Below are 20,874 nucleotides of genomic sequence, written 5' to 3' on the forward strand. Positions count from 1 at the left end.
AAGTACAGCTATTAGGTTGTAAAGCATAGTTCCGGCCCTGATATACATGAATTCCATCAAAAAGGCTTTTGAAGTAGCGCTCTATCCCACTTAATGCTGCCTGAAATGGCGAAGGTGTATTCAAATCTGTTTGATATGCAGGCTGAGACAGTCATTTACTACCACAGCTTCCTTCAGTAAAGGGTTGATTTACTTTGGGAAATGAGCTGAGTGGGAGAGCTGACTACTTCTACCTCGGCGTGATTGCACACAAACCTGTGCTTGCAACAACTAAAGCTGAGAAATCCAAAATAGCAAAATCTCTTTGATGGCATATATAGGGAAGCAGCATGATAAGGATAATTGTAAGTGAACGTGTCATTATGTAGTTGGAGCTTGCAGTCTTGGTATTTTTAACCACGCTGAAAGTAACTGAAGGAAGGAGAAGGATGAAAAGGACAATGGCAAAGTCAATAAATTCTGCATTTGCAGGGAAGGTGAACATTAGACCAGTTTTATAGAATTAATAAGTAACAGAATTGTGCATCTTAACTAGCTAGCTTTAAAAAAAATCCCAGAAATACAACAATTAGAACTTATTCCTGATTTGGCTTTACCACTGCCTCAAATCATCAGCTGAATAAAAATCTTGAACAGAGAGGAAGTGATCGATAGTACCGCGTCTGACAGGTTAAAACAGTCTGGCATATGTTGGTCTGTCGTACAGTGACAGCCAAAACTCCTCTGTCACCTCAAAAAATAGATGTTTGCAACGAATTGAGAGGGCTGAGAAATGGGGATCGCAGGAGTTTTCTGCAGCCAGAGGAATATTAGCTTCTCCTCCGCCCTCAGTTTTCCCTCAGGTTAAGAAGGTTGAGGAATGAAAATGAGGAATGAAACCCTGTTCCGTGCCCCCTCTGAAGTCGGGGGGCAGAGGAAGGCAGGCTTCCCTCAGCTCTGCTGAAGCTGGGGGGGGGGAGGTCATACCAGCTGCCACAGATGGGCACATGTATGAACCCCGTGTATCTCTGCTTGGTGAGCGGTTGTTTGCAGAAAAGAACAGCCTTCCCTTCTGGAAGCACTCATCTTCCTCCCCCCTCAACTTACCTTTCCATCACTAGCAGCCACTCTGGGGCTGGGCATTGGTCTCTAACCAGAACACTGACAAAACAGAGGTGCCTTCCCCCCCCCCCCCCCCCGTCATCAAGCACTTCACATTTCGTGTGTCTTTCATTCTGTGCTGTTGCATTTTGGTGAAGCCTCTGGACTTTCGTTAGCAGCGCACCTCCGAGCAGAGGAGCTGTGCCGCAGTACAACAGCACTCCGCTGCGTTCTTATCGCCTCTCCTCATCGCCCACACTGTGCTCTCTTTACTCTTTTCTTACAGCAGTCACCTTCTGCTGTTCCCAAGCTGGAATTAGTAGTTACCTGGGAGCATCATGAAAAATGGATATCTCTCTACCCGTTGCTTCTCTGTCTTCCGTGCTCTTAAACTGCAGCTTATTTGAGCTCTCTGAAGAGAAAGTAACTTCTGTTTTTTTCAGTCTAAACTCTTATGATACTCCTGCCCTGTGCTGTGATCATTTCTTGACTTTGTTGTAGCTAAACTCTGCCTAAAACCCCCCCACACTGGTCTTCATCTTTCCTTTGCTACCTCTAGTGGTTGAATACCATAACCTTTGCCTCGTGGAAAGCCGTTTTGTTCTGGCCTGTGCACATCACCGCTTTCTTCCTTAGAAAGACAAGTAACTTCAGACCAACCCTGCCGACCACCACCCTGACACACGTACACACACTAAACCTGTCAAAAATGGAAATTTTCATGCCTTGCCTACTGCATTTTCCTGTACTGACCTCCTGTCTTGGCAGTCCCACCTTGTTGCAGATCTCAAAATGTAACTGCTTTTCTTCTGGGGGGGTCTCTTCCTGATGTCTGTTTGTTGCAGTTGAACGTGTCCCCCTTTGGAGTGGTCTGGTTTGACCCTGACCTGTCTAAACGAGACTTGCCTTCGTCAGGGGTAGCGGTGCTGGTCACCATCGGAGCCGATGTGCCTCAGTTCATGCTCCTGTACTGCTCCTCACGAGCAAGAGGCGTTCCTGGGGAAAAAAAAAACCCACCCAAAACAGTGAGACTTCTCCCCTCCTGCCCTCCAAACCTCTCGTTGCAGCTCTCTTCTGCTGAAACGCAGTGTTTGGGAGGCGACCTGCCTGCGTCCCGGTGGGTTTTGTAGGGCTTGGGCGCTGTGTTTACCAGTGGTCTGGTAAACCACCATGAATTCAGTGTGCTGTAGCCCAGGGGTCTCTCGCCTTCTGTCGCACCCCCTCAGCCATTACAGACATGGGGCGTGCTCCATCTCTGTGGTCGTGACGGGTTTCGGATGTGGATGAGGGGTTTCTGTTGGCCTACAACCTTAATAGCTGCTAGTCCAGCTGGCCTTCTCTTGTCCATGTGCTGATCTAGGAAGCAGGGATGTAGCCTGCTGTTGCCCAAGAGATTTTTAAGATCGATGACTAAATGATGGTGATTAATCTACAAATTTTAGTCAGTGTTGCCAGTGGGTTCTGGGCTGGCTTTCGATGTAATCAACGGACATTACAATACTGCATATCAAAACACATTGCTACAACATCAAAAATAATTTGCCTTTAGCACACGAGGGCGGAAGTGCCTTGATAAGCTGGACACAGGCACATCCCACCCATGAGTGCTCTTTAATCTTTGAGGGAGAGATGTCCGTGACGGACAGCTGTCCAAACTAGTCACTGAGAAGACTATAGACTGAAACCCACTGTAGGGTTGTACATGATGACAAAAGCTTGGGTTTTGTCAGCCTTATAAAGTGGAATCTGCATCTGTTGCAGGGTACTTGCGCTGAAAATACTTGTGGTTTGGCGAACGGCGGGGGCAGAGCCTCTAAGCAGCCCTTTATTTTTATGCACGTATTTTTCTGCAGCAGTTTGTAATGTGCCTGGCCATTCTGGCTGATAAATGGAAATGTCTCCGCTTTGTGTAACCCTCTGTACTTTAACTATGGTGCACACCTTAATTTTATATGCTGTTACAGCTGCCTTACTTAGCGCCCGCCCCAGATGCAGGTAAACAGAACAGGCAAACAATGCTGGAGTCAAAGTTACGGTTTTTGGTAACATGTTCTTCTAGTGGTTTTGGCCTGTATTTGTGCAGAAAAAGGTGGTGTGTCATTACTGTGTGCAGCGGGAGTCAAAACAGAGGGGTGGAGGATCTCCCCTGTCCATCCCGTGGGGTTCCAGTGCTGGTACGGTGTCTCTGCGCCTTTGTGATGCCAGACGGGTGGTGGGACCAGGGCTCAGTTGTGTTTACCTAAAATAAATGCAAGGCTAAGCTGGAATTCACCGTGACCCCCCTGCTGCTGAACCGAGAGCAGCGTCGTCAGAATTTCTGTGGAGAAACTGGGTCATTCTGTTTGCCACAAGTGCGAAATTATGTTTTCACGAAATGTGTTTTTATTCAAAATACTTCTTTTTTTTTTGGTGCGTGTACAATCACTATGACGGTATTGCTGCGTGCGAGAGAAAATAAAACCGCTGAACCCCATGCTGGTTGCTGAGCTTTCTTCCTCCCTGGCCGTAGCGATGGCCCGCCCCGTCTTTCATTTACCTTCTCAGAGGGAAAAAAAAAAAAAAAAAAAAAAAAAAAAAAGTAGGATTTTATGTATTTACTTCCTCACAGTCGGTAAAACCGACGGCCTAGTGCTGGAGTTGCTTCCCCTCGGCCTCGGCTCGGGCTGAGGGAAGGATTTTGCCGTAGAAGCGCCGGCTGGGGCCCGCCTCGGCCCGGGGCCCGCCTCGGCCCGGGGCCCGCCTCGACCCGGGGCCCGCCCCGGGTCGAGGCGGGCCCCGGGTCGAGGCGGGCCCCGGGCCGAGGCGGGCCCCGGGCCGTCATCGCGCCGAGGCGGGGCCGGGCGGGCGCCATGGCGGCGGCGGCGGCGGCGGCGGCGGCGGCGGCGGCGGGGGGCGCGGAGCGGTACTTTACGCGCTGGTACAAGCCAGGTAGCACCGGGCGGGGCCGGGGAAGGAGGAATCGGGGGTCCCGGTGCCAATGCGGCGGCCGGGCGGTCACTGGTGTTTGTGCCCTGTTGCAGACGTGAAGGGGAGGCCGTGCGAGGACTTCTGCGTGTTGCAGCACTCCAACAGGCGAGTGGCGGCCCCGGCGCGTTGGGGTTGGGGTTGGGGTTGGGGTTGGGGTTGGGGTTGGGGTTGGGGTTGGGGTTGGGGTTGGGGTTGGGGTGGGGGGGGGAGGCGCCTCCGCCATCTCCCGAGGAGAGGTGCCCGCCGTCAGGTCCCGGCGCTGGGGACGCCTCAGGGTTGCTTTAGGGAAGGGACCTGGGAAGATGGGAGTGTGGCAGATCCTCGCCCTCCCGGCTCCTTCGTTAGTCACTGCTCCGGTCACAGCGGGGGGGGGGAGCCCCGTAGGGCCCAGAAGGGGTTTAAAAAGGCCCCTTCGGCGCTTGCAGCGCTGCCCTCAGCTCCCTGCGCCCTGCCCTGCTGACAGGGCCCCCTCCCTCCTCGGCAGCAGCAGGGGGCCAGCATTCCCAAAAGCTTTTCCGTAGCGGCATGTAGTCCGTTTGCCTCGGTTTCGAGGAAATCGGCACAATTTGAGCAAACACTTGGCTGTTTCTATGTACGGCTGTATTGCTTTTAGCTGTACATCAGTGCGCTACAGACAGTGAGTGCAGGGTAGGAAATAGAAAGTTATACAGCGTTTCTGCTTTGATGTAGCTGGATATCCGGTCATTTGGAATAAATCAAAATTTATTTCCCTGGTTTGGGCAGGAACATCCCCTACCTTCCCCCCACACCCCCCAAAGCCTGGCCACTCAAGGTGGTCTGCTCCAGAGGTCAGGCTGACTGGCCTGTAGTCCCCTGGATCCTCATTCTTGCCCTTTTTGAAGCTTGGAGTGACGTTGGCTTCCAGTCCTCCCACACCTCTCCTGTCCTTCGTGATTTGCCGTAACATCTGCCAGCTCCCTCAGCACTCACGGATGCATCCCATCGGAGCCCATGGATTTGTGAGTGTCCAGTTTGCCTACAAGATCCCTAACGCAATGCTCCTCGACCAAGGGGCACACTTCCTTCCTCCAGACTTCTTCCCCTACCCCCAGGGTCTGGGATTCCTGAGGACCAGCCTTAGCAGTAAAGACTGAGGCGAAGGCGGCATTCAGTACCTCTGCCTTCTCTGTATCCTCCGTCACCAGGGCACCCGCCTCATTCAACAGGGGGCCCACGTTCTCCCTGGCCTTCCTTTTGCTACTGATGTATTTGAAGAAGCCCTTCTCAGTGTCTTTGACATCCATAGCCAGATTTCATTCCAAGTGGGCCTTCACCTTCCTTGTTGCATCTCTGCACACTCTTGACAATATTCCTATGATGTTCCTTCCAAGTGGCCAGTCCCTTTTTCCACCTGCTGTAAACTTCCTTCTTCCCTTTGAGTTTTGCCAGAAGCTCCTTGCTCATCCAAGCAGGCCTTCTGCCTCCTTTGCTCGATTTCTTCCTCGTAGGGATGCACCGATCTTGAGCTTGGAGGAAGCAGTGATTGAATAGCAACCAGCTCTCTTGGGCCCCCCTACTACAGCCCTAGCCCATGGGATCCTTCCCAGTAGGTCTTTGAAGAGGCCAGTACGCTCTCTTGAAGTCCAGGGTTGCAATCCTACCGATTGCCCTCCCTCTTCCACACAGGAGCCTGAACTCCACCATCTCATGGTCGCTACGGCCAAGGCTGCCTGCAACCTTCACACCCCTGCCCAGTCCTTCTTGGTTTGTTAGTACAAGGCCCAGCGGTGCGCCTCTCCTTGTCGGTTCTCCCACCACCTGAGCCAAGAAGTTACCGTCGGTGCTCTGCAGGAACCTCTTGGACCGTGGGCGCTTGGCTGTGTTGCTTTTCCAGCTTCTCCAGCAGATACCAGGGTAGCCAAAGTCCCCCATGAGAACCAGGGCCTGTGTCGGTGAAGTTCTGTAAAGTGTTTTAGCATGATGATGTATGGGGCTGTGGCTTAGTTTTGTATTTTTAAGCAGTGTAAAGCTCTGTTGATTTTTTTGTTGTTGTTGTTTTGCCAGCTCTCAGCTCTGATAGCCGACAGCTCAAAGAGGTGATTTGCCATCTTCCCCTTAGAAAGAGGCCGGGGTTGAGAGGAGGTGGCTTTTCTGGTCCCTTTGGGCTGATGGCGGATGCGGAAAGCATTCGCCAGGATCCAGCTCCCTCTTGCGGGGACCTGCGCAGGAGGAGCCTGCAGAGACGTGACAGGGCTGGGGGGGATGGATGGATGGATGGATGGATGGATGGATGGATGGATGGATGGATGGATGGATGGAGCATCTGCAGGGAGGGATCTGCTTCTGTGCCGTGGTTTTCTCTACACTTACTGTTAATTCTGGTCCTTGCTCGAGCCTTTAACTCTGCTTAAACACCACAGCTCCATCTCTGTTCATTTACTGGCAAGTTCTGGGCTCTCCCTGTTTGTGCATCTAGCCCAGGGATGAAGGGGGGCCTGGTCTCTACAGCTGGGCTTGTCTCCAACTCTCCAGTTTCATGACAAGTAATAACCCTCCCTTCAAAAAAGATCCAAGGCAAGGAGCAGGTTCACCGAAGCCCAGCTCACCGAAGGATCCAGCTGCTGGAGCTGTTGGCCACTGACGGCCTTCAGCTGCTCCGAGCAGCGTTGCCGTGCGTTACGTTTTCTGACAAAATCACAGGGGGCTTCACTCGGGCGCCGTCACCGCGTGTCTGCTCAGCTGTCACACAGGAGCGAACCGGGTGTGCTCCCACGGGGCACCACAACCGCCAGAACAGCTCCAGCTTATTTAAAAGCCGTGGCGCTGTTTAACGAAGGAGGGCGCCGCTTTTGATGACCCAGTCGGGTGTCTCAAAATAAAGCACCTCCTGGGAGGGGGGGGGGTGTGTGTTGCTGGAGGTCAGAGGGCAGTTTTCATTCGGTTTGGTACCTCAAGATGCCCTGAAGAAAAGCAAGTCTAATTTCATCCCGAATCGGACATTTTTGCGAGCGGGAAATGAAAATTTGATCTACAGCCCCCACCGATCCTCCGTTCGCCTCCATTAGCTCGGGTGAATTGCGGTCTGGGTTACCCTGCTCAAGCCCCTGCTGTCGCCCAGACCCGTCTGTCCTCGCTTCCTCCCTGAGCCGGGTCGGTGCCCGTCCTGTGACTCCCGCTGCAGTAAGGGGAACCATTATCAGCTTAACCTTCCTGCTGAACGACAGAGGGAAGAACGTTGTGCTTTAAAGAGTGAAAGGACACAACGGCGCTCACAACACCGAAAGCCCTGCTAGGACTTTCGGCTAGGAGCCCAAGGGAAGCAGCCGGCACCAGTTTTAAATCCTACCAGCAGGGGCAGGGAAGGGTGTGGACCTTGCTTAGAGCACCTGAGAGCGTGGCTTCCCACAACTACAGCGTCATAATTGCGTTTCTTTTTTGCAGAATCTGCGTCATCACCTTGGCAGAAGCCCATCCTCTTCTCCAAAGCGGAAAAACAATTAAAAGCATCAATTACCAAATCAGTGCCAACTGTAGCAGGCTCCAGAACAAGGTGTCTGGGAAGTCCAAAAGGGTATGGGCTTTTTGATTTGCTTAGTTGTCATTTTAATCTCTCGCACTGCCGGAGCCTTTCGAGGATAGAAATGTACCACCTTCCCTTTGCTTTTTGTTTTAAAACAGCCCCCGCGCAGCTGAAGCAGCGAGGGTTTCTCAAGAGGTGCCTGTTTTGACTGGCCCAGCCAGTGCTCCCACAGCACCCGTGGTCCCAGCGTTGCTCAAACCCAGGCTAACAGCTGCTTTCAGTCATTTTTTTTCATCGCATATTTGGGACTTAAACATCCCTGAAAAAGATAAAAATGTGTTTCCACCAAAATGCCGAGGAGTGGGAGACCACCCTTTTTCTCAAACAGGGTGAGAGCTCAGAGTGTTTCCGGGTGGGTTTTCAAATAGGAGTAGTTTCACCTGGTTATACTGAAATCAACAGTGCTGCTTGGCTCCTCTCACCCCTGCTTTTAATCTGATCAAACTCCCAGCCTGTTATTCCCCAAGACACTTAATTATGCCTAAACACGTAAGCTCCAAACCAGCTCCTGTTCGAGGCGGGCACGCACCGTGGCATCTTCCCCGCTGCAGGGAAGCGCAGCCCCGTACCTCGCACGGACCTGTAGCTACCCCCCCCTCCTCGCTTTGTAATTCTTTCAACAGCCCCATCTAATTACACGTGTGTGTGTGTCTGTGTGTGTTTTCCAAATGCAGGGAGCCCAGTTTCTAACAGAACTCGCCCCCCTGTGCAGGATAGCTTCGGCCGATGGGGAGGAATACACCATTTACAGGTGGGTTGTCCTTTTTTCTTCCCACCCCGCCCTACCCCGCACCTCTCCTGACTCCCAACACCTTTGCAGCTGCATACGAGGGCGGCTGATCGAAGTGAACGAAAACATCCTCAGCGATCCCAGTATTCTGCAAGAAAAGGTAAGACGCTTTCTTGTGTTTTATTGTCTTCACTTTTATTTCACTGCTCACTGCAGTCTCGCTTTTTAGCCGTCAACCGAGGGATACATCGCCGTGGTTCTACCCAAATTTGAGGAAAGCAAGAGTGTAACTCAAGGCCTTCTGACGCAGAAGGAGTACGAGGAAGTTCTGTTGAAGCGTCTCGATTCTTCATCATGAAATAACGACACCGTTACCCTCTGTACTTGATACTAAATAAGCTGCTTTTATTGTACACTGTAACGTTCATGGTACGGAGAGGCCTCACGCCTCTTCTTAAGAGCAGGACTTAAACACTTGATTCATACAAGAATAAACCAGTCCAAATAGTTTGTATATTAAAATTTGCTTTCTCTTTTTCTCTGAATTCTAGCACTGCGGGTTTTTAAATAAGCACAGAATGATATGATGGAGAGTATTTATATTCCAGAGGCAGCTTGGCTTCTGCTCAGTGCAAGCATAAGACACACTGAAAGATCATATGATTCGGCTGGCACTTAATTTAGCTCAACTAATACAATATGGAGTTTGACAAAGGTGAACTGAGAACAAAAATGCAACAGAAGCCTATGTACAAAGAGCAGAGAAACTTGAGAAAGTACGTCTTTCCCACCAGGTTGTATCTCCATAGCATCCTGAAGTCAAATAATGCCCTTTGTAGAGAAGTTTGTCATCATCAGTATCTATTTTCTTAAATTTTAAATGGTATAATGTGAAGTCTACGTGACACTTCAGTGGTTCTACCTGCAATTCAAATTCTGCTCAGGAAGTTTTAGTAAAAAAGGGAACAACTGCCGTCTACAAAGAGAGAGGGTAGAAGAAAAAAGGGTTTGAGGGAAGAATATTAATCACTTAGAAATACACATTTGGAAATACGAATCATGTCAACACGATGAAAATTCAGTGGTGCAGCTACAGAAGAGAGGGTTTTTTTTTTTCCCTAGAACGACTTCATTGCAGATACAGCTCGTAACTACCGTTCAGTGCTTCAGGCCACAGCCTTGCAGACTGTCTTCCCGATTCTGCTTTCTCACGTACAGGGACTGAAACAGGCCAGAGGAGCTTACAGACTTCCAGCCGTGGCGTTACGGCTCGCCTGTGCAGCACAAGGTCCGTTATACAAAACATCTATTAGCAGCATCTTTGGGTTGAAACATCCATGGAGACATTCCGAAGCATTGATTACAAACCCGGTATCAAGAGCCAGCACGGGAAAGGCATTCACATTATAAAAATCCAAAACAATTAGGCTAGTCGGTGTAATTACTACGCGATGGGACATCTATTAGATGCGACAAAGGTCAACAGTTTTAATTCAAATTAACCTGGTTTGACTTTCCACAAACGAAAGCAATATTGAAAATTCAGCAAGTGTTATTTTCAGATGGGAGCCCCTGCATTTCTAAGTGCTGTAACTACTTGCTCTCTAAAAAAGTCATGTTTGTGACATGATTTTCTAAAGACTTGATGCCCAGTGCCTCAGCTCTCCTGTCCGCGGTCCGTGCGTTTGCACCAGGTCGTATTCTGTCTTCTCTCCAGGGCGGAGCAGGTTTAAGACAGCCATTTCCTGCTTTATTCTGTATATATATATTAAAAAAAAAAAGATTTCTTAAAAACTTAACAAGCAAACCCCAGCCACGAGCAGCCCCCAACCCTCCCAACGCCGCAGCTGACCCGAGCGCTCACCCTCCTCAGCAGCCTGCAGCACAGCGGAAGCAGCTGCCGTAACAGCGTCATCACGGTCCTTGTTTGCAGGATGCACGCGTCAACCTGGGCAAGACAACGGAGCAGAGAGCACGACCACGCGGTGCTTCGTTAGGCAGTGGTTTAACGCACGAGATGAGAATCTAGTTGGAGCTTGAACAGGTGATGTTTGTCCTTCATAAATCCCGCCTAACCAAAAGGTTTTGCCTGCTTTTCTTGAATTTCTCTATATAGTACGTGCAAAGCCACAGCATCCCTCCTGTTAACCCAAGGCTTGGCTGGGAAGCCGAAGGGAGTGCCACGCATCCCAGGAGAAGGAATCAATAATGATGTAACGTTAAACAGTAACGTGAGCGCCTTGGAAAGGCGTTCTTTGCGCCTAAGTATGATTCATCACAATTCCCTGCGTTTTTCCTTTTGTTTTCTGCCCTGTCAGCACGATGTCCAAGGCCATGCATCCCGTAGGCCTCACCTGGCTGTGCGTTAGCTAAACCTTGACGCGCTGGAGTTCACGCCTCAGGGCTAACACTCAGCACAGATCACTAGTCGGGGCCCTCAACGAACATTCATTTCCTGGCCTGGTATCGCCACGAGGCGATCCACCACCGTTATGAACAGCCTGGAGCTCCCCTTTGGTTTGGCTGGAGAGCGTAACACAAGCCAAGCAGCCGCCCTGAGGTGCTCAGTTTGGTTTGGAGTGGCCTGGATGCTCTGGCCAGCTTCAGGCCCTGCTGCAAAACTGAAACATCTTTTCCACAGCTCACTGGAACCAAACAGCCAGGTGCAGAGAAAGGGTCTTGCTGAGCCCTTGCTGCTCAGGGGTACCTGAAGTTCTTCAGAAAGCCTGGCCTCTGTTTCCCCACTAGGGTCTGCGGGTCTGCTTCGTGGGGTAACTATGCTGAAACCTTTATGGCAGCTGCACACGTATTTACTTACAACAAATACGAATAATACCAGAATAATCTCTGGGCGGTCTAGGGCAGGCTCTCTACCTACTGAGAGGCAAGCAGCTATTTCAGTAACAGGGTCTCTGGGGGTTGGAATTTGTTACATTTACATTAAGCATCAATAACAACAAGTGGTGGAAATCCAAATTACCTTAATACTTTGATCACTGAAGTCCCTTCTTAGTGAGGTACGTTTGATTACAGTTCATATTTCTCTGAATGAAGTTCTAGTGGATTACAGTATCATTACTGTAATCTAGTGGATTACAGTATTATTATATGCAGTATCGCTCCATCCCATATTATTCAGCTGAAAATTCTCAGCTGCAGCATGACAAAATTCCAGTACCTCTCTATCTAGCGGGTAAGGTGAGGGAGATGTTCACAGAAGTTCTTTGAAAAAAAGTTCTCGGCACTAAAAGGCAATAGGAAGTACTGGAAGCCTCTGGACACCTTTCCACCTTTTTTCTTCTTTTAAGAGCAGTCCAGGAACATCATTGTCCTGGGAAACATTTCTGTGACATTGTGTGACACACGTTACTTTCAGTAACAGTGAAATCCAAAACCCAAATGATAACTTCAGTGCTATTAATAACAGGAAGGGGAAAAAAATGCTGTTTGTTACTTTACTGATTCAACTTTAAAGTTGATAAGCTAGGGGTAGGGAAACTGTTCCTTAAAACATTAATCCCAGTGGTATGTCTGTGGCCACTGGGCCAGCTCTACAAAGCTTGGCTATCCATGCTCCCTAAAGTCACGTCAGGCTTTTCACATCCCAGCCACCCGGTGGCAGGACTCCCTGTGTGCTGGGCGCCAGTGCACTGCACTTTGCCTCCTATCAAACTCAGCATGAGTGAGGGGGTCAGGTCAGGATAAACTTCACTGAAGCCCTTCTCTGGTAGAGGTGGGGGGAATTTTAAAGAAGGGCAGAAAGCAGTAGCCCCCACGCTGAAGAAAATCCCTTCCCGAGACAAGACAGTGCATTAAATGTCTTGGATTGCAGTCACCGTGAGGGATGTCCCAACAGACAAACCCCTTTCAGCCAGGGGAACGGCTCGTACTGTTCTCCCTCTGCTTCGCCCATCAGCTTCCCAGAACGAGTTAAGTACAAAACAGTCCTTCGAGTTGAAGTAAATTCCTCTTCTACATAAGGAACAGCAACAATGACATACTGCACAGCAGAAAAAGGCTTGCACAGCAGCATAACATTTTGTACTTATTAATTTGTACGGTCCTCTGTCGATCCAAGAGCTGTCATGAACTGTTCCGTATTTTAACAGGAGCATAAATTAGTGAAGTTACTGTATTTAGGCCTTACTTTCAGGAATATGTATCATTTTTACCTTACCTTGGTAAATGTAGCACTTTTACCCTGAACAGACGCTTTAGCTGTTATCTGGAGCTGCTTGCACATAGAGATCAGCTTTTCGGCCTCCAACAGAAGCAAAGGTTTGTCGTCATCGTGGACCTGAAACGGGTGTCGGGAAGACAAACCCACTCTGTGTTAAAGACCCCGATACCGAGTTAAGGGAGAAGACGGCAGCACCAGCTTTTGAGCCGTATCACTAGCGGGATAAGCTGAACGCCTGCGTTAGGGGTCATACATCACCTGATCAGCAACAGCATGAAGAGCTGCAGCAAGCTTTGTGCCCTCTGTAGCAAAAATCTGAAAGGGGGAGAAAGCACGTGACAAAACGAACCACAACGAGAGACGAGGCTCTCTCGCCCTGTTGTTTTAATAAATAGCGACTATAAAGTAAAAAGGCAGCAGGAAATACTTGGGATATTTGTGCAGGTTTATAATGAACAGGTCGGCAGTTTACAGTGACTTCTGAAGTAACAACCTGCACTACAAACTGCCCTTCTCCCAGATAAGCCAAGTTTAAAGGCTTTCCCTTCCCACTATTTTTTGCACTCGGAAGTGTCTTGCGGGCAGATGACACCTGCCATGTTTATCATCCCGACAAAGGTAACCCTTCTCCTGGTAAACCCAGTATCTGGGGAATATCACGCCACATTCCTTCATCTGGCCCCTTGTCTTTTGTTTGTATTGTTCAAATTTTCACATCATCTTTCTTTCCCATGAAAACAGTGCTGCTCAGCCTCGGATGCAGCACCCGTGAGCACTTCAGTTTAGTGAATGCTGTCCTAAGCTGCTGCTGGAGCACTGAAGTTCAGCTTTCGGAAGGTACGGACCAGAGTTCGGCTGCTTAAAACCTACGGCTGCCAGCCAATTCATGGTACGCTGTCCTTATGTGTAAGGAATCAGAGTTAAGTTCCCATTTGTTCCTCACTCACAGTGCCTAACTCCTGTTTGTTAAAAATATATTACCTCTGCTTGATGAAATAAATCCTGAGTGGTTTTCAGAAGTCCTTCTCCTCTGTGGGAAATAATGAAAGCAGAATATATGCCACGTGTAGACTGCACATTATTTTGCCCGCTACTTGCACAATTCATAGTATCTCTCCCTCTCACCCCTATTTACACCACTGAACTGTAAAATATCACTCTTTTAAAAGATATTCTGCACAACAAAAACTTACAACAGGAACTGCATTTCAAAACTCTGTACAAACACGTCAGTGGCTGAAGCACTACTGGGAAATTAGCAATGGTTCAGTTCTCATCAGCTGAACCAGGACAAAACCCCATGTCTCTGGCATACCAAGTATTACTGGACTAGTAGGTAAGAAAAATAACCTCAACATTTATTCAAAAAACCCTAAATTCTGCAAATAAGAAAGCTGACATTGCATGGGCAAGTTTCAGAAGAACACCTTTCAGCACAGCAAAGATCAGTAATTCTAATCTACAGTTACATACTTGTGCTTTAATTCCCTTAATTTTGAAAATGTTTATGAACATGCTTCTTAAAACGTCTTCTGTACCCAAGAGGTATTTAAATAGCTGTTCTGCAGCAACACAGATGTTTAGCACCTTAAAACCCCCCTAATTTTATTATTAAACAGCTTAGACATTTACAAGGATTTATAAAACATAAAGATAGAAATTAAAGCTCCTCTGAATGTGTCCCAATTATTACATTCTGAAAATGAAGTTGCCTTATCTCTTACAAACCCTGTTACTGCTGCTCTTCCCACCACAACACGATGCATGCAGTGTAATTACCTGGTAAATAAATACATGGAGTAGGCCATACTTGACATGCCTTGTCCATGTTGCACGACCTCACTCTCCTGATCCTCCCATTTCTCTGTCTCAGAATCCACATCAGATGTGAGCAGATGCAATTCTAACCCAAGTTTTGCAATTTTTGCCTGTTCCTGTAAACGGTAACCGTATTTATGGCACTTCAAAATACATTCTTCAGGCAAGATAAAATAAAATTTTAAAAGTTTCTACTAAAATGATGGCGTCTTACCTCAGAATCTAGTTTGACTGGCTTTAATGCTTTCAGATTTGCATTATGCTTCTGTTTCAAACAAAAAAATAATATTTTTAAATAAAAGGAATTCGTCATCATTTTACTAACAAATCATTAAGAGGTGGCTCTATACTCGGAGGCAGACTGCGCAGCAGAGTTCCAGCGGTTCAAACTTCCCAGCAGAAGCCGCGAACCTGTTTTGCTCTGGCTGTCCTCCCGAAACGCCCTGTGCAAGCAGGGTCTGTGCCTACAGACGCCCTAAAGTCTCAAGGAAAAGACCTCTTCCGCAGTGCTCGGACTCCACTTCCTCCTGCAGGACCATCTCTTCCCCTTCCCCTCTAAATCCTCAGGAATACTTAGGACTAAGCACACACTCCTAATCAAGTACTACTGCACGGATTTTTCCATCAGAGACAGCACTGATACAACAGGGTCTTGGAAGCTGAGGTAGCCAGCAGCAAGCTCATCTAGGGTACGACCCATGTAAGCGCTAGTGCGACGACATAGCTCACTCTTCCGTGTCACTTTGTGGAAGTGGCTGGATTTCCTTCTTTTATTTAAGTCATGAACTATCTGCAACACCAGCTGGGCTGCAGGCCAAGTGTTGGCTCGGGTTAAGCAGTCATTAGCGGTACTGATGTGAGGGGACTACCTGGTAAGGCAGAGCTTGCCAACTCACACAGACACACGCCGTCGGCGTGTGGTTTGTTTCCCGTCAGTCTGCACGCAGGGAGCAGCAGTTCCTGGCTTTAGCTCCACGTGCTGGTGCTGTCACTGCGCAAGGACAGCAAAGACCAACAGGCACAACAGCCACGGCCCACGTTCAGAAACAGCCCTGGAGCGCAGGGGAGTGGGAAGTACAAAGTTGGTGTCCTAACTGGGAGAGGTGGGAGCTGCTGGAGGTAAGAGGGCAGGACTGAGATCCTTGGCGGAGAATCTGAAGAGAGCTGCTATTCATTAGTGGGAGTACTGGGGCAATTTAAGATCAGAATGCCTGCACGGGGGGAAAACAAGCACTATTCATTGTGAACAGCATCAGAAATAAGCTCCAGGTGCTGTCTCCCACTCTCACTTCAACAGTTTGAGCAAAAATAAAGTACTACTATTGGATTTCCTACTGTCATTTGCTGCTCAGTTTAGCTTCTGTGCCATTTCTCTCTTCCCATCCCAAATTTTTTAAATATTCTGAATGTTATGAATGTCTACCCAGATTAGACACTGTAATTCTGCCTATGTAATAGAAACGCTGATCTCACATTGCAGGTTTCAGCAAAAAGTGCAAGAACTGATACTTGTAGTTGTCACTTAAGTTTGACCATATTGTGTATTAGAGATGCAATTCAAGAAACGCTGATTTTAAGGCAGTCTTAAAGAAGAAAGGCACACAAAAAACTAAATTTGTCTGTAAATGCAAACTTTGGGCTACAAGGTATGGCAAATATTAAAGCTGCTGAGTGAAGGGTATTCAAGAACACCACCACTCTAGCACAGTTAAGTTTTTCTCTCCACAAATAACTACAGTAAACCTCAGAATGTTTGTCAGATTTGTAGTTTTCTCCATTCTAGTGCTATCTCACACTACATGAATAGGAGAATTGGTAAAAATCAGACAAGCAGTTGGTCTACTTTTAAAACGTGAATTGACACCTAATACTATGGAGAAAAATATACCTGGGCTTTAAGCACACACACGAATCCTCACTAGTGCTCTGCCCTCAGCTATGGCACGGTCTAGGGGGCCACTGATCAGTGGCCAACAGCACAGTCGCAATTAAACAGACGTAACACAACACGCAATCTGATCAGATCGACAGGAAGAGCGTGGCTTCTGTGCAGGGCCGGCGTGGGCATTAGCCAGGCACTGCAGACCTCTGTGATGGCAGCAGGAGAGAAGAGGCAGCACCAAGAGTGACAGCACTGGCAAGAGAGGCGGTTCCAAAGGTTAGTGCAGTTAGGCGAAGAAATTACTCCCTGAAGAAACTCCATGGACTTACGGGTGTAATCTACGTTTCCTGTCGACTTTCAAACTGTCTATTAACTGTAACTCCCCCAAATCTATGCGCCTTGCAGAATTCAAAAGGCAGCAACAACCTTTCAAACCACAAGGTAGAACTGTTTAAATCCTGGGAACAAACTTTTTACGGAATGTATTTTTAAAGGGCGTATGAGTAAGTGGGAATCTGACTTCAAACATGTCATCTTTAAATTTGGGCTGAAGTCCAGAAGCAGCGTAGCTTAGTCAAACCAGTGAGGGACAAAAACCCTATCAAAAAAATCACTGAACCAATCTATTTTCCAGCCTCAATACTTAGTTCCATAACCCTGAAATTCACCCATGCCCACTCAGCCTAACATGATATTGTGTTTAAATCTGTAGATTCGATTTATAATGTATGGCCTTTTCTCTTTTCATTAAGGGTCAGAAGTAGCATATCGTGTTTGAAGTCACAGAATCGCACAGCAGGAGACACGGAGACAGGGGATCGTTTCACAGCCAAGCTCCTCAACACTACAGGTTAAAGGAAGAAAGCAAGGAGAGAAAGAAACAAGCTAGAGGTTACAGTACCTTCTGAGATCATTCTTCCCCTTCTTCCTACCCGTGAAAAGATTCAGTATGTAGCAAGTGAATCAAATGACTGATTACATCATACTAACAAGGTTTAGGAGGCTTCCTAACACAGAGATGCTCTCAGAAACAATGCAATATCGATTATAATCGGCTAAGGATATTAATTACCTCACAACTAAACCTGGACATTTGGTGTCTGCATTAAAAACATTTGGGATCAAAAACCCATTATCTGAAGAGCCTACACAGGCTTGAAGTGTCCATTTGTTCCGAATAGGTAAACTCAGGCAACAATGTTTTAAAAAAAAAAATCGGATTACCAGGATTTATTTTCAGTCTGTTGTGGTATATTCTTATGTTTTACTGGTAACAATGCATTTTTTATTATATAGCATGACAGTCGAGTACATGGTAAAAAATGTATTAATGAACAGGAATTAAAGGTCATGTACAATCAAAGTGATTAAAGCATATTATGTAACTAGTTACCCTAGTTTTCAGTGTGTTTAATTTAATAAATTGATAAAGTTTGATATTTTACTGTCAGCCATCCAGCCAGGATGCACGTTACCAAGATATTGCTACGTCCTCATGAAGGTGCGACACGGGAAGAAGTCAGTCGGTTAGTAACAGATCGAAAGTGAACCCAACAATCCCAAAAGCAACTTACCCCTGGTCTGGGCAGCGATAGGTAGACGCGTTTCTCTCCTATGAAGAACACACACATTTACACCAAAATTTGTATGCAGATTTTAATCAATGGGATCACGTGCCTTACTTCATCCTTCCTTAAGTGGCAGTACTATAAAAGCAAATTACTCACCTGTAATTCCTCCTCTTCGAGCATTGCAGAGGATTCTCTCTCTGTCTGTGCTTCAGAGAGACAAGCCAAGAACCCTGTACCGCTCAGATTTTAGCTCTTGGGACGCAGCCGTTAAAGCTCCTCTGAACAGTTTCCCTCTAAGATTCCTAGTCCCCTGCGTGCCATCCCCAAGCAGGTAAAGAAACTCTCTCCAGTGACCGAGTAGCTATCGCTACGTGCGGGCATTTTGTGGTGAAGCACAGAACGCACAACAGCAGTTCCACGCAAGGCTTGTCTTGGCGTGGGTTGGGTGGTCTAAAATTTGGAGCGGGCAATGCCACTAGTGAGAAATACCTAGGCAGGTTTTTCTAAGTAATCCCAGTAAACCCCTCACGTTGTACTGCACTATATGTATCCCACGTGCAGTGGATTTCATAAAGAAATAAGTTCTGTAGCATTTTACACGCTTATTGAGTTATTTCTTATATCCCCAAGAGCCTCAGAAACTCCAAGTCTGAGCAAAACAAGTGGAAAAAAAATTCCTTTCAGCCGTTACCCAAAAGTGGCTGAGTTTACCTGCAAGAGGAAACAGTGCCTGCTAACAGCCTAGGATTAGAGCTCCAGCTACCAGAAGACTTAATTATTAAGACTTAAATTTATATTAAGACTTACATACTACTACAATAGATTCAGGACAGAAAAGCCTGCTAAATAAAAATCAAAAAAATAGATAAAAAAGCCTTAAGAGCTAGTGAAAAATAGATTTTACCTGACAAAGCAAAGGGCTACCATAAGGATTATCGGTACCAGGTTTGCATACAGATGATCCACCTCGACAGACAAGAAACAAACCCCCCTACAATTGCTGCATCTTCCTCTCCTATCAGCTCCTAGAGAAACCACATTCTGCGTCCTCAGCAGACAGTTCTCTTGTGCGTTCATGGTTTTTTATGAAAGCATGCTCTTTATCTCCTGACACCACAGAAAGATGAGCTCCATGGCTAGGCAACCCAAATGTCAGTAAGTTGACAAGTGTCCCTCAACCCTCTTGAGAAGTATGAAAAATGTAACTCTTCCCTTCTAAGATCACCTCTTCCTTCCCCTACCCAGTCTGGTGAAAGATGAAGTGAGCTGTCGGGGCACCAGCTGGCTACCTGTTTTTCTCAGAATGAAGAGTTATTCAGATATTAATTGCCCAAACATGCATCCAAGCAAGATTTCTCACCAAAGACCGATACCAGCTATGAGAAGGGGTTTACAACATCCTATGTATCAAAACATCAGCTACAGGGAATGTCAGAAAGCATGCAAGGCGTACCAAGCACAAAAGCTCACTTGTAAGTTTAAAATGCTGTAGCATAAAAGATCCTCTTGGTGCTGTGTAAAAACCTGTTGTGCTGTGATAGACAAAAAAAAGTTCAAACACCAAAGCTGTGACATAACAAATGGAATACGAAGGCGTACTGAGAGGACACACTACTCGCACACACAAGGTGGGCATTCAGAATGATGGAAATCAAATGGAAAGAGGTGGTAAACAGAAATAAGAAAATAGAAGTTATTTTTGCTCTTCAAGCAATTCCAGTTCTTTGGCTTTGCAAGGTTTAGTTGCTCACCATATTCAGAAAGAGGAAGGATCTCACTATTTATTTCTTGGAACATTTAAAAAAACCAAAAAACCCACTCCAAAAACCACACACAAAAGCCCACCTCACCGGACCCACAGATACCAAGACCTTTCAAAACCGCAGATCAACTCAGGCCAGAGATAATCCTACTTCATCAGAAAATACTTAATTACATCAGTATAATTACAGAATTTATATTTGAACCCATTAACAGAATACACATATATTTTTCCAGGTATTTAATTTCTTTAATTTGTAAGTCAGATCTTTGCTAGAATACCAAAAGGCTTTTTGCCATATTCTGATCTTCCTTTTATTTTTGAGTGTGCCTTTGTTGTTCCTAATGTATCTTCTCTAACACATTTTTCCTTCAATGTCAAATTATTTTTTATTATTTCATCATCTTTTCCTTTTTTTGACTCAATCCAATTTTCCACTTTCCAATCGTTCCAGTCATGTTTTTCCCTCCAAAATGTCTCTATTTCAACTTCTAAACCCTGCTTTTGATCTCCCTTCTTAGCTGACAGTAGGATGGCTGCATCCCTGTTTTACCCTTCTTTCTATAACTCTCATTTCTAAATTCTGATCTCTATCCCCTATTGATCAGCTACAGCCCTCCCAGATCCTCATGGTTATTTAACTCAGATCAAGTGGGCAAAACAAGAGGAGAGCAGGAAAGGAAGTTATCTTCATAAATCATTCTCTCACTTCTGACCAAGTCACAAGGGAGCAATCCAGGGTTTATTCACATTCTTCAGCATGTTGAAACCAAAAAGTTAGGGAAAAAAAAAAGAGTTTGGCTGACATCCAACAGTAAGAGGTACTTCTGTTAGGTGACTCATCTCAAAGTGCAAGTGCTTCGAAGTTAAATACTTAACCTGAACTAGTAATTCTGAGAACCAACCAAACCCTCCGCGGGCTGAACCAAATCTCCCAGCTGACAGAAGCCACCCTCTTGAGGAGCCCAGACCAGCCACACAACATTTCAAATGCCAATCCTGGGCAGAACAGGCCTCCTCACACTTGGATTAAAAAGTGGTCTAGAATTAAGCAAAAGAAGGCCAACTCTACCTCATCGTATGGTTCTGGGCAGCACAGGGACAGTTTTGGATTTGATGGACAGACCATCCGGTGGGTCAAGAATTGGCTGGATGGTCACACTCAGAGTTGCACTCAACAGCTCTATGTCTGAGCAGAGACCAGTGACGAGTGCCGTTCCTCAGGGGTCGGTATCGCAACCAGCGCTGTGTCCCATCTTTGTCAGCAACACGGACAGCAGGATCGAATGCACCCTCAGCAAGTTTGCCGATCACACAGAGCTGTGTGGTGCTGTCGACACGCT

At 47.0% G+C, this 20,874-nt stretch overlaps 2 protein-coding genes across 2 annotated transcripts in view; one reads left to right on the forward strand and one right to left on the reverse strand.

The window, feature by feature from the left end:
- The first annotated feature begins 3,929 nt into the window (after window positions 1-3,929).
- Window positions 3,930-8,825, forward strand: ABITRAM (actin binding transcription modulator). Its single transcript, XM_086469433.1, has 6 exons — window positions 3,930-4,008; window positions 4,101-4,152; window positions 7,450-7,579; window positions 8,263-8,339; window positions 8,409-8,478; window positions 8,548-8,825. The coding sequence occupies exons 1-6, from the start codon at window positions 3,930-3,932 to the stop codon at window positions 8,674-8,676; spliced, it is 537 nt and encodes a 178-aa protein (XP_086325559.1). The 3' UTR covers window positions 8,677-8,825.
- Window positions 8,826-9,911: 1,086 nt separating this feature from the next.
- The window catches only part of CTNNAL1 (catenin alpha like 1), a 57,658-nt gene continuing 46,695 nt past the window's right edge, over window positions 9,912-20,874 (reverse strand). Inside the window, exons 12-19 of the mRNA XM_086469364.1 lie at window positions 17,773-17,810; window positions 14,531-14,581; window positions 14,278-14,432; window positions 13,480-13,528; window positions 12,757-12,813; window positions 12,496-12,615; window positions 10,183-10,266; window positions 9,912-10,073 (exon numbers count right to left, since the gene is read on the reverse strand). Coding sequence (XP_086325490.1) covers window positions 9,912-10,073; window positions 10,183-10,266; window positions 12,496-12,615; window positions 12,757-12,813; window positions 13,480-13,528; window positions 14,278-14,432; window positions 14,531-14,581; window positions 17,773-17,810 — 716 coding nt within the window. The remainder of the gene's footprint in view (window positions 10,074-10,182; window positions 10,267-12,495; window positions 12,616-12,756; window positions 12,814-13,479; window positions 13,529-14,277; window positions 14,433-14,530; window positions 14,582-17,772; window positions 17,811-20,874) is intronic.

The sequence above is a fragment of the Leptosomus discolor genome, chromosome 8, assembly GCF_034619465.1.
Source record: "Leptosomus discolor isolate bLepDis1 chromosome 8, bLepDis1.hap2, whole genome shotgun sequence".
In the NCBI taxonomy this organism is placed as follows: domain Eukaryota; kingdom Metazoa; phylum Chordata; class Aves; order Leptosomiformes; family Leptosomidae; genus Leptosomus; species Leptosomus discolor.